The sequence below is a fragment of the Gossypium hirsutum genome, chromosome A12 (genome assembly GCF_007990345.1).
Source record: "Gossypium hirsutum isolate 1008001.06 chromosome A12, Gossypium_hirsutum_v2.1, whole genome shotgun sequence".
NCBI classification, from domain to species: Eukaryota; Viridiplantae; Streptophyta; class Magnoliopsida; order Malvales; family Malvaceae; genus Gossypium; species Gossypium hirsutum.
In genome coordinates, this window is record NC_053435.1 from 6,023,938 (window position 1) to 6,042,846 (window position 18,909).

Here is an 18,909-nt window from a genome sequence, read left to right on the forward strand (position 1 = left end):
ACAAGTGAAAGTTTGTATAAAATAGTGAGTGAATATGTGTATAAGTGGATATGTTGGAGTTGTGATTGTTTGGAACCATTGGATATCATTGACATGTCATAGGATTGTGAGTACTCACCCTTTGTATTATGTGTTAGGGCATTGTGGCCTAGAGATAACGTCAGAGAGATAAGGGAATGTTGAGCATAGCACCATTCACTGTAGATAGCGTGGTGTGTTTGGAGAGTGTGAGCATTTATGCTACACTTGCATGAAGATAGCGTTCGACTTTATGAGTCATGAGGTGTGTTTGGAGATCCGCTTATCCAATGCATTACTAATTATATATATGTTCCATATCACATTATGCTAATATATCATTGTGTTTTCCTTGTGATATGTTTGATGTTATGCCATGGTTGCATGATTTAGTATGTTTTCTTTCAGCTACGGATTTTATGTGTAATTGTGGAAATTCTTTTTGCACTCACAGAGCTTTACCAAGCTCACACTCCTTACTTTACCTTACAGATAAATAGTTTGCGAGCTAGCAATAAGGGTGGTAAATTGGTGATTCACTGCAAGGCATTTTTTTAGAGTATGTGTGTTGAGCTTTTAAACTACGAAGTGAAGACAATGTGGGTCGTTCCAAGGGTTTAGTATTAGAATTAAACTTAGATTTTTTTAAAATAAAATTTTCAATGGGTTGTAAACAAAAATTACGGTCTGTTTAATTTTTGGGGGGGATTTCAAACGTTTTAATTGGTTGTTTGATTGCGTGTCTAGATGGTTTTATTACTAGTTTAATGAGATGATAATCAAATGAACTAACGATTTTTTTGCAGCTAAGGGAGAGCATCAAGTATTAAGGTATGCCCTATACCTTCTAATTGTGTGAATGAACTAATTAATTTAGAAAAGCATGCACTTAGGACTAATTCCTATATGAAATATTCTGCAATTGTGTTGTGTGTATGGTTGGTTGGTGTGGTTAATAAAGTTTTAAATGGAGAGTCAACTCGGTGGCTAATGTGACTTTCGAAATTTAGGTTAGACCATTCTGATCGAGTTTAGGGTGTCACAAGTAATTTGTAGATAGACTGCCAATAGTAAAAATTGTGAATGCACCACCAGTATTTTCAGTAAAAATTTTGCAAATAAGCTGCCAATAATTTGTGAATGAACCACTAGAGTTATAGTTATTAAACTGCCAGTACTTTCTCCTTTCATATTGTCCCCCCATACAATGCAATATGACATGCTTGTAACAATATTATGTAAAAACAGTAGACATGCTTAACATGTATTCGATTTAACCGTAATAGTAGGCATGCTAAACATGCAACCAATAATACAGTGGCAAATTTTAACAGTAACAATTTATTAGAAATAAAGAGAAAGTAGACATGTATCAATCACATATCATGTATGCGACACTAGTAATATAGTCAATCCGATCATAGGTTCCAAAATATTCATATTATCAGGGACTCAATTGAGTGAAATAAAACTCTAAACAATTGAGTGAAATAAAACTCTAAAAATAGTTTGGGGACTATTCAGGGGCTAAACAGAATAATTTATAAATTTTTGGGCAAAAATGTAAAACAAGGGTCACACGATTATGTGGTCAGTCCGTGTAACAGACTGTGGCTATGTAGCAAACGTATAAATTACCCTACAGGAGAGACACGACTATGTGGTAGGCCATATGGGAGGTTTTTAGCCGTGTAAGAATCGAAAGTACCTTAACATGACAAAAACAAATGGCCATGTGGTGGCTGTATTGTCCACACGCCTATGTAGGAGACCATGCGGCCCTAAACCTACACAAGGTTTGCCCTGATTCACTTGGAAAAGAACACAAACCTTTCACCAAGAGTCCAATCGATGTTCCTTACGCTCGATTCTGGTACAACGCACCTAAATCCAATCCTTCAATGGAAAATATACACAATTAACGACTGGTGTCAAGATTGGCAAGATTTGCAAAAGATTTGACAAGATTTCAAGTAGATTGATTAATTAGACTTAAAGATTAAAGTTGGGTATTCGTATAGCGGGATTACAAAATTGAATAATAGGAATAAGGTATACATACCATTTCTTAGCAAGAATAGGGGTGTTATTGACAATAATCACTAAATCAGTAGAAAAATGATTGAATGAGTGAACAATTTAATTCGGGTAAGCAAATTAATTATCAATAATGGAATGAGAGTATGATCTAAAAGAAGAAAAAGAAAAGAAAGATGGAAGAAATAATACAAGATGAAGACAAAATTTTAATTGGCATTGAAAAGAAAGCAAGATCCAAGTCTAATTAGGAAAAGAGGGCTAAATACCTAGGGTTTTGGGGGCAACATTGCAATTTTTTGGGGAGAAGTGGCTCAAACCTAAGATTACAAAGGAAGGAAGCTAATTCTTAACCATTAAGGTTGAAGCTTATTTCTTGCTTAATTTTTATTCTTGACAATATATATTTCAGTATGAAATTTATCCTAGGTTGCTAAAAAAAGGGGAAAAGAAATAGGAGGAAGGGAGCTCAAACTTGGGTCACTAAGGAGAACACTAAACACTTAACCATTCAACCCGAATCATTTTCTTGTCTATTCATTATTATTAATCCTCATATTTTAGGGTGTGACACCCTCCCTATCGGGCAATACAGTGCGATCATTGTCTCCATGTCTTCATCATCTAAAAGTTCCATCTCAGTAAATTTGATAAGATTTGATAAAACTGGAAATTTGTAGAATTGTTTTGATATCCTCTTCCCACAACGTCGACAAATTTTTGCATTGATCTTTTCTTTCATATCATCGATAGACACATTCTTATTTAACCTCATTCCTATTTTCTGGCGAGTTTCAAATATACAATCAATAGTTTTTTCTAAAATAACACTATGAAGATGAATAGCTGCAAAAAAATTGGTTCTCCATTTCTCTGAAACTGCTAAAAACAATACTTCTGCTCTTCTAAAAAAACTTCAAACAAATACAAAATTTTCCTTTCAGCTAAAAAAACTTCTTTGAAACTCAACCCTGTCTTTTTTTTTTCTTTCAACTCAATTTAACCTCTAAAACCTTCTCTCTTTTTTTCTTTTCTATGTGTGGGGGTTTGAGGGGCAAAACCCCCCTTATATACTAAAAAGAATTAAATATTTGATGAAAAAAGAGGCTAAAAAGTTAAAATTTACGGTAACGTTAGTGGTAGACTGTCAAGTCAGTGCCGCTACGCTATCAGCCGACACTGACTTAATGACCTGCCATCTATGTGACCGATCAGTCACGAGTCACTGTAAATCATTTCAATAATGATTGATGATAGGTGAGGGTGGTGCCGCCAATTGCTCAGGCGGTACCGGTGAACTATTGTTCACTTTACCTTTTTTTGTAAACAATCTTTAACCTACCCCATTTCAATAAAAAAATATTTTTTATACTATTTAAATAAAAAAGTCCTTTCTTAAAATATTGATCACCTCCAATAAGCTTAATCGATAAACAATAATAAAAAAAATCAAGCCGAAAATGAACAAAAAAAAAATTTGTTTGAAAATTTTATTTAAACAAGTTGATTCAACCTAACACTATAATTTCCAATACAAAACATTTTTCGTCAACAAATACTGCAAGTTTATTTGGAATTCACACTTGCCCGCTCAAAGCAATTAAAAATAATTTTATTTTTTGTGAGGTCCTTTTTTAAGCTAAAGTATTAAAAAATCCCCTAAAAATAATTCAAAAATCAATTGAGTCCCTGACTGAAAAGTACAATTAATTGGACCCTTAATCCAAAAATAACAACTAATTAGGCTCTTTGAATTGTCATTCGAAATCAAATTTTTTGGTCACCAAACATTAACATTAGTTTGAAATTTGATGGAACTGTTGACATGAGATTTTTTTATTGGTCTAATAATAAATTTAGCCCTCTAATATTTACATATTCTATCAATTTGATCCCAAAAGTTTATATAAAAATATAAAAGAAATTATTAAAATTCTTTAAAAATAAAATAATATTTTACTAAAATTATAAAGTATCTACATAAGCCAATATTTCACTATAATTTTTTTTCTTGAACATACTATTTTTATTTAATTTCTCAATTATTAATACCATTTTATTTGCTTTTTTTAACATATCTATCACCTCCAATAAGGTTCATCAATAAACAATAAAAAAAAATCAAGCCTCAAGTTGATGATTGAAATTGAAATTGAAATTGAACGAAAATTTTACTTCAAAATTTTATTTTAATAAGTTGATTCAACTAAACACCAAAAATTTCAAATACAGAACACTCTTCTTCAGCAAATTGATGAACAAAAACTGAAAATTCAACAAATTGATGAACAAAAACTAAAACTTGTTTCAGTTTCACTCTCATCTAAAAGCAATAAAAAATTAACAAAAACCAAAAATCTCTCTCCCCAAGATTGATGAACACAGTTAAGCCTCCGCTTCAATTTTTGCTCGTCAATCTTAAAAACTAAGAAACTTAAATAAACATTGGAAATAGTAAGCAAACACTTCAAAAATTTCCATCCACTTGATTCAACCTAATTAAAAAGAAATGCATAATCAATAATTTTAACAAAACTCATTTAATTTTTTGTAAATCAAGCCCTTCATAATAACTCATTGAGTTCTAGTATAAGAAGAGGTAAAAGAAACCGGTGGCATGTTGGTTCAAAGCATTGTTGATTGGTGTTTCTAGATTTTAAATTCGAAAAACTCGTCTTAACCTTGATTGGAAGAAGCTATTGGTCGCGATGCTCATATTTCATAATTTTAGATTTGAAATTTCATTGGCCACGATTGAAAATATTTACTTTTTTTTATATTTTTATATTCTTTTTGAAATTTTAATAATTTACATATATTATTTTAAATATTGTTTTAATTTTTACAATTTTTAAATAGTTTTCTCTAAATTTCTAAAATTTTTATAATTTTTAATTTTAAATAATTAATGACGTGACAATACATGTCAGAGAAACAGACAGGTTGCAGTAATGCTATTATTATACTATATAAACTGGAAAATAAAGAAAATTTTAAATCCCATGATAAACAAGATCCATATATTTAACCATTAATATGTGTGGGATAATAAACAGTGATATTCCGCTGTTAAATATGATCATCACAAAATAATCTATGAACTGTTTGCAAATAAACGACAGTAAACTAGGCAATCATATGCAATTCTTTATATAAAATGACAAGTAATCAGCCGTCACTAGATCTTTTAAGATCTTAAAGAAAATATTACATTACCAAAAGTACTTTATAGGAAATTTTAATTTATCATTGCTAGAAATGATTTATGTGAATCTTATTTCAATTTGACAAGTTTAGAATCTGTAATTATATTTTTTAAAAAAAATACTTTGCTTAAAAATTCCCACGTAGGTAACCCTTTTGCTCCTATATAATGGAGCTTCAACAAAGGCTTTCTTCACCAAGATTTGGGTTTGGGTTTTCTAAGTTTTCAAAGAGAGAAGCACTGAGATGGGAGATATAAAAGTGAGAGGAAAGAAAGAAGATGAAGACGAGAAAGCAGAAGTAGATATTTGGAATTATGTATTTGGATATGTTAAGATAGAAGTAGTTAAATGTGCCATTGAGCTTGGGATTGCTGATGCAATTGACAAGCATGGAAGCCCCATGACACTCTCTCAGCTAACCACTACCCTTAAATGTGAACCACCTCGTCTTTATCGTATTATGAGGTTCTTGGTCCACTACCAAATATTCAAAGAGGAGCCCGTAACTCAAGATTCCTTTGGTTTTGCACTGACGCCTTTGTCTCGTCGATTGATTCGACATGGCGAAAGAAGCATGGCGGCTTTCATTTTACTAGAGAGCAGCCCTGTCATGTTAGCACCATGGCATAGTCTAAGTGCTCGTGTCCTTGACAGTGGGAATTCACCGTTTGAGACAGCACATGGGAAGGATGTATGGAGCTATGCAGAGGAGAACCCTCGACATAGCAAACTCATAGACGAAGCAATGGCTTGCGATGCTAGAGTGGCGGTGCGTGCCTTAATCGAAGGATGTCCTCAAGTGTTTGATGGCATTAAAAGTTTGGTTGATGTTGGTGGAGGCAATGGGACTGCTTTATCTATGTTGGTAAAGGAATTCCCTTGGATGCATGGCATCAACTTCGATCTTCCCCATGTTGTTGCCGTTGCCCCGAAAGTCGATGGCATCGAATACGTAGGAGGAGACATGTTCGAGTGTGTCCCAAAGGCAGACGCTGCTTTCTTTTTGGTTAGTAATGAAAGCTTTGTTTCCTTTACCAATTATATTTGAGTATGACAAATCTACCTATTTGTGAATTACAGTGGGTGTTGCATGACTGGGATGATGAGGAATGCATACAAATCCTAAAGAAATGTAGAGAAGCCATCCCACAAGACAAAGGGAAGGTCATAATCGTTGAAGCTGTGCTTGAAGAAGATAAAAATGACAAGCTAGAATTTGTGGGGTTGATGTTAGACATGGTGATGATGGCACATACTAAAAAAGGCAAAGAAAGGACTTTAAAGGAATGGAAGTATGTTCTTGGAGAGGCTGGATTCACCAGAATCAATGTAAAACCCATTCATGCTGTTCAATTTATCATTGAAGCTTATATTTAGAAATTCCACCTTGCCTGCTTTCTTTAAACTTTGTGTTAATAATGTCGGGTCTTTTATTAGCCAAACCATATGAGATCTGTTGTGGGAAAGATGTAATTTTGTTTTTCCTTCTGTTAATTACTAGTTTGGCTTGCACTGTTCCCTTTAATTGACTTCAATCTTTATATAATTCTCTAATGCCCCCCTGCCCCCAAAACCAACCTTGGATGAAATAAAGAGACAAATAAGAAGCTAGAGAGACATATATAGGTAAAGTATTTATATTCCCTTCTAACTTTTAATCAGCACTCGAATTAAGGTATTCATGCTTTGACAACAATATTAGTATCAATGTTTTTTAACCTTGATCCGTGGTCGAATCAGTCAGCCCAACCATCGGTTCAACTAATTTTTTAACCAGTTCAACCGATTTATATTGGTTCTCGGTCTAACCAGTTCAAAGCACTTTCTAAACGGGTCTCTCTGTCGGTACGGTTCGATTCAAACAAAATTAGTTAATACTAATCGAGTTGGTGTTACGAGTTAACTAGACACTAATTTAGTAAAAAAATTACTAAAAAATAACTAGACACTAATATTTTAAATAAGTTATATTACAATGATGCTACTTTTTTCTTTTTTTTTATTTAAAAAAAACTAATAAAAAAGTTACAAATGTTAATAATTGGACCCATGCCACGAAAATCTAATTATTTTTCCTTTACAACTTCAACCAAAACACTATTTTAATACTTTTATATTTTTCAATTTATTACAAAAAATTATTTTAGGTTTAAATGTGTAAAAGGTCCAAGTACTCTTTTGAAATTTAAAGTTTAGTACCTATACTTTAATTTTGAGTAATTGAGTTTCTATATTTTTTCTATTTAAAAATCCTGGCCCCTCCGTCTAAATTTTTCATTAAAGTTAATGATGTCAAAGGTAAACTAATTATTTTAGCCCTCAATATTTACAATTTTTGTCAATTTTGTCCTTACCCTTTAAATTTACATAAAAAAAATTAAAAATTATTGTTTCATATTTAAAAAAATTTAAAAATTATATATATATTTTTTAAAAAATAATAACTCTTTAAAGTTAAAAAAAATGATTTTAAAATATAAAAAACCTAAAATTCAATGTTATTTAAACCGGACCAGATCAACCAATCAAACCAATTGGACCTAGAACTGATTGGGGTATCGATTCGGTGAGAGGTAAAAAATCAGTTGACCTATGAACCGATACAAACTAGTTAAACCGTGTTAGAATTAAGTGACCCGAATTCTTATTTAAATAAAATACGATGGAAAATAAAATAAAAGTAAAATCCATATAGAACTAGACTTCTTTTATTTTATTTTAGAATAAGGTTTAAATTAAACTCCATCTATTTTATATTGATTAGGATAAGGTGTTTCAATCCTACTAGAATATGGCTTTACAAGCCTATAAATAGACATAGTCTATTCCTCTTGTATTGATTCAAATTTTCAACATAGTGAATTTTCTTCTCCTCTGCCCGTGGTTTTTTCCAGAAAGAGTTTCCACATAAAATTTGTGTTATTTTATTTTATTTTATTTTATTTTTCACAAATTGGTATCAGAGCTTCCGGGTTGTTCATCTCATTCACAGTAATGGCGTCTTTGAAGTATGAAATTCCGCTGTTGGATCGCAACACCAGATTTGCATTGTAGTAGATTAAGATGCAAGCAGTTCTTGCGCAGATGGATCTAGAAGATGCCCTGCTAGGGATAGATAAAATGCCTTCGACATTAACAGATGAAGAGAAGAAGCGTAAGGATCGAAAGGCATTAACACAATTACATCTGCATTTGTCCAACGAAATTTTGCAGGATGTGATGAAAAAGAAGACTGCCGCTGCATTATAGAAGAGGCCAGAACAAATATGTATGTCGAAAAATCTAATAAGAAAGTTGCATATGAAGCAGCGTCTTTATGCTCATCGTTTGGAGGAAGGTGTGTCTGTACACGAACACTTAACAGTGTTTAAAGAAATTATCTCAAACTTGGAGGCCATGGAGGTTCAGTATGATAAGGAAGATCTAGGGTTGATTCTACTTTGTTCGTTGCCCCCGTCTTATTCCACTTTTAGAGACACGATTTTATATAGCCGCGAGTCTCTCACAGTTGATGAGGTTTATGATTCTTTATCCTCGTATGATAAGATGAAGCATCTTGTGGTTAAACCCGACTCTCAGGGAGAGAGTCTCATTGTTTGTGGGAGACAAGATTGGAATGCTGATAATGATCGTGGTAGGACATAGGAACGGAATCCTCGTGGTAAATCTAAAGGTAGATCGAAGTCTTCGAACAGAGGTAAAACTTGTAACTTCTGCAAAAAAAAGGGCACATTAAATCTGAGTGCTATAAGCTACAAAATAAGATTAACAGGGAGGATGCGAATCAAAAAGGAAAACAAACAGAAAATTCCGGTGAAGCTGATGTTGTAGAAGATTACAATGATGGTGAACTTCTAGTCGCTTCTGTCAATGATTCTAAAGTAAGCGAGGAGTGGATACTTGATTCAGGCTGCACATTCCACATGAGTCACAATCGGGATTGGTTTACAACTTACGAAATAGTGTCTGAAGGTGTTCTTTTGATGGGAAATAATGCTTCGTGTAAAATAGCAAGTGTTGGAACAATTAAAGTTAAGATGTTTGATGGAGTTGTCAGAACACTTAGTGACGTACGACATGTTCTAGAATTGAAAAGAAATTCAATTTCGTTGAGTACTCTTGATTCAAAAGGGTACAGATACACAGCTGAAAGTGGGGTTTTAAAGATTTCCAAACGGTCCCTTGTTGTGATGAAAGGGCAGAGAAAGATTGCCAAGTTATATGTTTTGTAGGGTCCTACTATTACTGGTGATGTAGCTGTCGCTTCTTCCTTGTCAGATGATGATATTACTAAACTTTGGCATATGTACCTAGGGCATATGAGTAAGAATGGCATGGCAGGCATATGTTACATGTTCCATACTCTAGTGCAGTGGGATCTCTCATGTATGCTATGGTTTGTTCACGTCCAGATTTATCATATGCAGTCAGTACAGTTAGCAGATACATGGGAAATCCCGGTAAAAAACATTGGAAAGTAGTTCAGTGGATTTTAAGATACTTACGAGGCACTACTGATGTTTGCTTATGGTTTGGAAGAACTAAAGATGGAGTCATAGGGTATGTTGATGCTGATTTTACTGGAGACCTTGATAGAAGAAGATCTCTCACAAGTTACGTCTTTACAATCGGAGGTTGTGCAATTAGTTAGAAAGTCACTTTGCAAACTACAGTCGCTTTGTCTACTACTGAAGCTGAGTACATGGCGATTACTGAGGCTTGTAAAGAAGCTATTTGGTTGAAAGGACTATTTAGTGAACTCAATGAAGACCTTCAAATCAGTACAGTATTTTGTGATAGTCAGAGTTCCATCTTCCTTACAAAAGACCAAATGTTTCATGAGAGAACAAAACAGATTGATGTTCAGTATCATTTTGTTCGTGATATTATTGCTCATGGTGATATTGTTGTGAGCAAAATTAGTACTCATGAAAATCCTGCAGATATGATGACTAAGTCATTTCCTATAACCAAGTTTGAGCATTGCTTAGACTTGGTTGGTGTTCATTGTTGAAGTTAAACCCTTAAGGGGTTTTATGGAAGAGGTGGAGAACTTGTTCATTAAAAGTTCACGATGAAGAACTTGTTCATTGAGAATTTGTGTTAAGGTGGAGATTGTTAGAATTAAGTGACCCGAATTCTTATTTAAGTAAAATACGATGGAAAATAAAATAAAAGTAAAATCCATATGAACTAGACTTCTTTTATTTTATTTTAGAATAATGTTTTTTAAACCTTATTAAACTCCATCTATTTTATATTGATTAGGATAAGGTGTTTCAATCCTACTACAATATGGCTTTATAAGCCTATAAATAGACATAGTATATTCCTCTTGTATTGATTCAAATTTTCGACATAGTGAATTTTCTTCTCCTCTGCCCGTGGTTTTTTCCCGAAAGGGTTTCCACGTAAAATTTGTGTGTTATTTTATTTCATTTTATTTTTCACAAACCGAGCTAAAAAAATCGATTGAACTGGCAGTTGAACTGATTTCATATTAGTTTGACCAATCAGTTCCCAAAATAGCCTGTCTAACTGATTCAAAGTAAATAAATTATAAAAAAGATATAAAAATTTAAAAAAAATCGATTCAATTGCTAATTCAAATAGTTTTTTAGCCCAACTCAACCAGTCTGTAATGGTTCACGGATCAACTATTTTTTTACCTTTTACTTGATCGAAACCCCGTCTGATTCCTGGTCCAACTGATCTGATCCAACTTAGTATAATTGTCACACCCATAAATATTAAAGGTTTGGCATAATTGAAATTATGAGTACTTAATTAGAAAATTTTCTATTTAAGCGGGTTCTAGTGTAATTATGTGAATCTTACGACTAGTTGGGTAAATAGTTAGATTTTAAATTTAGTCTTGTGAAATTAGAACTAAGAGTTTATGTTAGTGGAAAACATTATGATTAAGGGTATTAATAATACTAGCCGACTTGGGATTAAGGGAAGCGGTGGTGGAAAGACTATATATAAGAAGGATTCTTCATGTTGATATTCGTTTTTCTCTCATTCTTCTATCTTCTTCTTCGCTGGTTCATTCTATAAGATAGGAAAACTAAGAAACGAGTTGCATGAAAGGAAAAATCTAAGGTGTTAGCATAAATGCTTGAGAACTTAGTAATCTTCCAACTAAGAAAGAGGAAGTTCAAATGATAAAGGGAAGGCTAAGCAAGTGTAAGTTGTGTCAACCTAGGTATTTTGTTGGTGAGTTTCTAAACTCAAACTCTCTGTGTTTGTTATCTATATATATATCAATATTGTGTTTTCATGTCGTGGTTGACTTCATGTTCTGTTGATGATGAGTTGCATTATCGTGGATAGTTTATATAAAGTATTTTTTTTATGGTTGCATGTTCGATTATACTTTCTAGTTCATTGTTTGATAAACTTTCATTGGGAAAAATAATTATTAAGGAAGTTATCTATGTTTGGTATGATATGTTGTATTGTTAATAAAATGATTAGTTAAATGCTTACTATATGCCTATCATAATTATGAATGATATGCGGAGTGTGGAGGTTTGTTTTGGCAGATGAAAGATGAAGAAATATCACGTTGTGCACTTTGTGTAACTTGTTGTCTGGCTTTGCGGAGGTTCGGGTGGATAGTACGAATAATGTATATGTATGGTTTTCAAATTTGCGGAGGTTTGGATGGATTGTACAAATATATATGCGCAAATGAATTTGATAACCTAATGTGGGTTCTATGTATGTATGAGACTCAGTGGAGTCAAATGCTTTTAAGCCTCACATGTGTAAACAAGTCCATAGCCATGGCAAATAAAAGCTATGAAAGTCTGGCAGATTTAATTGGTAACTTTTAAGTTAGAATTATATGTGAGATTTCGCCAAAGAAAGTCTGTGTAGACACTCAATTTTGCCCGGGCCCAGAAATAGTTTCAAAAAAAAAACAAAGTCCAAGTCCAGTACAAAATTACAAACATATAATTTGGCCCAATCGAAATGGCCCATTACTTGAAAAGATTGAAGGTCCATCTATGAGCTTGACTCATATGGAAATATAATCTTTAAGGATATGCAATCTTAGATATGATACAATCTTAGATATGATATGCAATCTTAGATATGATATGCAATCTTGAAGATATGATCTTGTAATCTTGGAGATTTAATTTGTAGATATCCTTTTATCTTAACCGTTGATGTAATTGATCTGTACCGTTGGATTTGGGGAGGCTCAACTATAAATAGAGGCCTCTCACTTCATTGTAAAAGACTTGAGTTTTGGGAAGCAATAAGAATTCTTGAAACCATTCACTCAAATTTCTCTCCCTCTTGCGTTCTTACTCTCTGTGGTTTGTTCTTATTTTATTCTTCGTCTATCTTAGTTTTTCGACCTTTTTTTATTTTAATTTCTTCATTTTTCAAATATGTATATTTATTCCTATCTTTTATACATTTGATTATGTATTTTATATATTATAATATTTAACCTTTTTATATAGTTTATTTTCAAATATATATTTTCTATGCATATATATATTATTATCATTTCATGTATTTTGAACTATTGTATTATATTTTTATAATTTGTAAATGTTCTATTTATTCATTTTTTTTGTGTATGTCATTTATCTTATTTGTGCATAGTTTCATTTTTTTTATATGCTATGTTTAATTATTTCTTTTATGTGCTATTTTATGATATATATTGTTGTATAATTTTTGCATGTATTATGTTTTTCTTTTAGTTTACTCATGTTTTTATTTGTTTATTATCTTATATTTACCCTAGTATGATTTTTTTCATTAAACGTATGTTCATGTTATTTAGTTTTGTCATAATGATATTATTTATGTTTGTATGGAAATGTTAGAATATTTTGTATATCTATGCTTCATGATGCATTAATATGTCATCCTAAAACGTCATTTAAAATAATATTCCAAGGTTTTTTTTAAAAAAAATAAAAGGCAATGCTTGAAGTTTGGAAACTTCGAGAAAGGTAGTGCCCTAACTTACTGGGTTGCAACTTTTCTCGTTGAGTTCGAATAGTCAAGCACCCTTCTAAGTGATTTTGAGTTTTCAAAACTTAAACAATTATTTCGAGATTTCAAAACATAATGTCCTAACTTACTGGATATGGCATTTTGTTGTTTCGAGATAGAAGTTTTCGAAAGACGAGCTTAGTTTCGAAGGTTTTAAAATGTTGCGTCCTAACTTACTAGATGTGATGTTTTGATTCGTTTAAAATAAGTGAGTCTTAATTTTCAAAATTGAGACATTCTAATTAAAAGAGGTTTGCATATTAAAACTTTCAAATTTCTGACATTAAAGACACTTGATAATCAATTAGGTACCAATTTTTGGGCGTTACGAGGGTGCTAACTCTTCCTCGTACGTAACCGACTCCCGAATCCGTTTTCTCGACTTTCGTAGACCAAAATTAATGTTTTAAAACAAAACATTTTATAAGGTGATCCAATCACACCTAAAAAGATTGGTGGCGACTCCCGTTTTCATTTTTCTTAAAGTCGATTCCCATTTTCCTAAAACCCGATTTAAAAATGGTTTCGACAGCTTGGCGACTCTGTTGGGGACTAATAAGAGAGTCAAGCCGTGTAATTGATTATCTCTTGTCTTAATGTCAGAAATTAAAAATTTTAAAATTTAATCCTCTTTGCATTACATGTGTTTGTATTATTACATGTGTTGCTATATTCTGATACGCATTGCATTTGCATGACCGTTGTGGTCACACCCTTAAGTGGGAGTGAGAAGCTACGCCTCCGTGCAGGATAGTGGATCACATTTGGGATACATCCGTACCTATGGTTTCGTGAGATTTTCATCTCCGTGTAGCCACAGGGAAATGTATTCCCCTGAACTGAACTCGATTCAAATGAGCCTATAATGGTTAAGGATCGAGGAATCTGTTGGTTCAGGTACCTCAAACTTTAAAAACAAACCACATATAGAAAAACCGTAAGAGCTCAATATAGATAGAATTATAGTTAGGTTATCTTTGTGTTTATTAATATCATATGATACTGACTGTTTTCTTTCTTTTGTGCATGTCATTTTGCATTTAAAAGGTATCAATTCACGGTCAGTTTCTAAGTTAGAAAGTTTTATTATGGAGAACGGACTTCTTGATAGAATGGAGGGCGACGCTAACGTCTATAAATGGTCAAAGGAAACGCTGAAAGATACACATCAGAATTATGGGGTTACACTCGCATCAGCGTGGCACAAAATAATCTTCAGGAGTTAAAGGAAATATGGGATCAATGGAGTAATGAAGCCAAGCAGTTGTTCTACAATAACTAAAGGGACTTGCAGTATTTGCTTGACAAGAGGATAGATGAGCAATTCAAAGTGAGTGTGGGAGTATTGATGGACACTTCTACCATTATAGCATTTCTCTTTCATATGAAGACGGTTGCGATGTGGATGGTAAGGGTATTGGAAGGAAAGTGATTGATAGAGTGCATGAGGCCTACAAAAATGAGTTGGATGGAAAGAATTTTGCCTATGATGGTAAAAAACTCTTTTACTATAGGATCGCTACCAAACAACAAGCTTGAGTTTACTGTTGTACTTATCAGAAACAATGGAAATGCAAGCCCCGATGGCCTGGATAGCTCAAGTAAGTGAAAGAAAGCAATTAAAGAAAACCGTATCATACAAAGACCTTTAGAGATTAGCTATGTTGCGAAGGTACCGAGGCAGGATGCTCTACGTGGGTAGAAATCTGAAAGCTCTCAAGAAACATTGAGGATATAGGATTTTATTTTAAGGTAGCACACTGCAGAACGGGATACCTACCTGTTCGCTAATCTATCTCAAAATAATCAGAACAACTTCACAGGTATTGGAGGAGGTGCCCTTAGCTGCATGGATTACCCCACAGGTGAGGTCGTAGCTCAAACTCAAGAGGCAGCTGATTATTTACAGACATTGGCGGCACAGGGTGACATATTGAACACCAATATGAGCTATAATCTGATCATGGTCAAGAGTTTGTTTTGTTGTTAAAACTTTGGGCATTAGGGCGAAAGCGTATTTGTAATCCATTTATATGTAAAGATATTCTTTTTCTAAATAAAGTTTTCTAAATGAGATTGAATCGAGATCGATACCTTTTGCATTCATTTGCATCTTATAGCATTTCATTGCATCATTTGCATTCAAAATTATAAAAAGACCCTAATTAGTTAAAGTTATCAAAAAGAGAAAGAAAAAGAGAAAGAGAGAGAAGAGGGTCACGACTGAGTGAAAAAGAAGTTGAATGGGAATTAACGACGTTCCCTTACATATCCCCGACTTTTGTGTCAGGAGGGATAGCTTACCCGGAGAAGGGGGTGTTTGGAAATGAAAATCATCCCATCAATGTCATACATGAGGAAAGGACTGAACAAAGAAACCTTGAGGGCATTTGCCCTTACGAACCGGGAAGTTCTTTAAACAATTGGACTGTAGAAGAACTTCCTGTAATCTTTAGGAATTTTACGGAGTAATATTCAGAACACTCTTGTTGCTCTAAAGCCTAGGAGTAATGAGATTTCTTTTGAGAAGTGGGCTCATGTTCAGACATTTTTATTTTCAATAAAACATACTTTTATTGTTTATCCGAGTAAATATTCTTTCATTCTGATTCTTTTGACCTTTGACATTATTTATAAATTTTCATTTCATGTAAATAGTCATTCTTGAATTCATTTATTCCTTGTATATTTTTTTGTGTACCTATCATAGATCCTTAGATATCAATGACACAGGCAACGATACTACAGATTCAGAGTTCCTTTTAAGTACGATATGTGTTTAGAGAAATCTCAGTACTTTGAAGGTGACAGAAATTGTGACTTGTCTCTGAATTTGTTGAAAATGGTTTTTACCCCATGAAGTGGTGGTAGGAAATATAGCCTTAGAGGAAAGAAAGATTGCGAAATTGGAATTAGCTTAGAAGACAAAACAAGACCTTGTTGAGACTATTATGGGAATTCAAAAATGTGGTCCAAAGATGCATGCAGGAGGATTTACAATTGCCAGGATAAACATGAGGTTTTGGGGCACTGTTGGTCCACCATGGAAAGGGATCGCATCAGTTGTACAATGAATGCCAAATTTAAAAGAGTCAAGACTTATGGGGCATGTATGTTATGGGCCCGAGCTCATCAAAAGTTTCAAGCTGATAATGACTCATCTTTGTGGACGTCAATTACTCCATTAAGAGGGGGAGATAGCTTCATATGCCAATATTACAAAGTCAAAAGTCATTCATTTCAAAATATATATATATAACTGCACAATGCCAAAAGTTTGCAGTCTTTTCAAAGATAATGCGCCATACCATAGTACAACAAAGGTTGCCAAAAGAAAAGAAAAAGAAGAAAAAATAAATTACAGAAGATGACCGAGACTGGTAAAAATTGGCATAAGAAACTACCGCTTACTCTTTATACTTACGTTGGGGCAAACACCTTCAATTCCAGTTGTTTTAAAGGTTCCAGCCATCATCCTTGGAATGGGTGCATTGTTTGGCTCTCCTGAGCAATCTGATGTACCGTCAATAGCTGTGATGGTTAGCTCCAGGCGTTGGCCATTGATTTCCAGGGGCATCAGGTCATACATAGTCTCTGAAACTTAAAATGATAGATTCTTTCTTCAAAACCAGTTTCTGACAAAGTGGATGACAGTATCATGAAGGAAACTCTCTTAGACTTCTATACAAGTTCAGGGAAGAAAACGCCTGATTAAATCATTATTTTCAGGGATGGGGTTAGTGAGTCTCAATTCAATCAAGTTTTGATCAAGTTATTGAAGCTTACAAGTTCCTTGACGAGAAGTGGAACCCTAAAGATTGTGGTTATTGTTGTACGAAAAACCATCATACCAAGTTTTTTCAGTAGGGATCTCCTGACAATGTGCTACATGGTATTGTCATTGACAACAAAGTATGCCATCCAAAGAACAATGATTTTTACCTTGGTACCTGTGCTGGAATGATTGGAATCATGAGGCAGACCCACTATCATGTTCTCTTAGACCAGGCTGGGTTTTTGGCTGATGATCTGCAAGAGTCTGTTCATTCTCTATCCTATATGTATCAGAGGAGCACCACATCCATATTTGTTGTGGCTCCTATTTGCTACGCTCATTTGGCAGCTTCATAGTTGGGGGCAATTTATGAAGATTAGGGATGCTTCAGAAACATCATCGAGTCATGCTGGGATGTATGCTCCGAGAGTAATCTCTGTACCTCAGCTTTCCAGGTTGAAGGATAAAGTCAGCAACTTCCTTCTTGTCTGTTGAGAATCATTGAACCATCTTTTGTAGGGTTTGACAAACAACAGCCAGGACTGCTGCTAGGGCAATCCCTTTCTCATGGGTTTATGAATCAAGATTTTTCCTCCAAGTTTTGATGGAGTCAAGACTTGAATACCCCTAGTAAACTTAACTTGAAAGTATTCATCCTAAGAAAATGTACCAAGAATGGATGACATAGACTTATGACAAAGAAGGTTCGTTTAAAAGAATTCCATAAAGGAAACCTTGTGCTGAAAGAAATCCTTTCCATGTAAAAGGATGCCGTATTGGGAAGGGCCATATGTTGCGAAGAGGGCTTTCTCTAAAGGTGCACTAATTTTGACAAGAAATGGATAGAAAGAATTTATCTGATCCAGTGAATTCGGACTCGGTTAAGGAGTACTTTGTCTGAAGGAGAAGGGAAGCCAAGGTGAAAACCCGCAAAGGGCACTTTGGGACTTCCATTTCAAAACAAAAAAGGAAAAAAAAGAAAAAAATAAAAATAAAAATAAAAATAAAAATGAGAAAAATGAAAAAAGAAAAATGGAGAGGCTAAGGTGAAAACCCGCAAAGGGCGCCTTGAGAACAAAGGGGTTTTGAGTTGAAAACCCGAAAGGGCAACTCAAATTTTGAAGAGCACTTGATAATCTTGCTATATCTGATTCAACGAAGAGTGAAGCGCGTTGCAATCGGGGCATGAACAAAGTACTTTGAATTCAAGAAAGTCTTTATGGAGCTAGCATATAAACGCTCAAGCGGCGATATCTAGGGCATCTAACTTTTGTCCTGTTTGCTATCTTTCGATTCTTTTTCTTCTCAAAGATAGGCTTTCAGATTAATTTCCTTTTTATTTTTGACAAATTTATTCAAATCTAATTATTCTCAAGATTAAATTCATCTTCCATTATCCTTAAAGTATGTTGCATTAAAATAATGATAGATGAACTAAATATCTTTACAAACGAAGTTTTGCATATTACTCTGGAAATTTCTAGATAATACAAGAAACTGAAACAAGACAATTGTTTAAAGAATTTCCATACTTGAGGGTCGGATGTACTCGGGGAAATTTCTTCTTCAGTCCAAAAGGTAGTTGGACGTTTTAAGCAATATTGATCTTAAGAAAGGATCATTCCATAAACATCTCCAGTGGGTCACAACATTTGGAGAATGGTACAATAGGACTAAGTTGATTCATCAAGATAAAACTTCGATGAGGGAATAAGTGATGACGTCCAAAATAGGGGTCATATTCATAACATTTTGCATTAGGAGAATTTGACCCACTTCGATCATAGCATCCTAATTATTAGACATGAACTCATATGCATTCTACAGGTTATGTCTTTTATGGGG

General features: G+C 33.7%; 1 protein-coding gene and 1 pseudogene across 1 annotated transcript; both read left to right on the forward strand.

The window, feature by feature from the left end:
• The first annotated feature begins 5,441 nt into the window (after positions 1-5,441).
• On the forward strand, positions 5,442-6,786 carry LOC107932313 (acetylserotonin O-methyltransferase). The gene is made up of 2 exons (XM_016864287.2): positions 5,442-6,267; positions 6,342-6,786. Exons 1-2 carry the CDS (start codon positions 5,506-5,508, stop codon positions 6,636-6,638), a joined length of 1,059 nt encoding a protein of 352 aa, XP_016719776.2. The 5' UTR covers positions 5,442-5,505; the 3' UTR covers positions 6,639-6,786.
• A 9,454-nt stretch (positions 6,787-16,240) lies between these two features.
• On the forward strand, positions 16,241-17,559 carry LOC107921362 (protein argonaute 4-like; annotated as a pseudogene).
• The last annotated feature ends 1,350 nt before the right edge of the window (positions 17,560-18,909 follow it).

Bases quoted from the DNA above. Each gene is read 5' to 3' on its own strand.
- LOC107932313 (XM_016864287.2), top strand. From the start codon at position 5,506: ATGGGAGATATAAAAGTGAGAGGAAAGAAAGAAGATGAAGACGAGAAA. The intron at 6,268-6,341 runs GTTAGTAATGAA...TGTGAATTACAG, and splicing joins CAGACGCTGCTTTCTTTTTG to TGGGTGTTGCATGACTGGGA.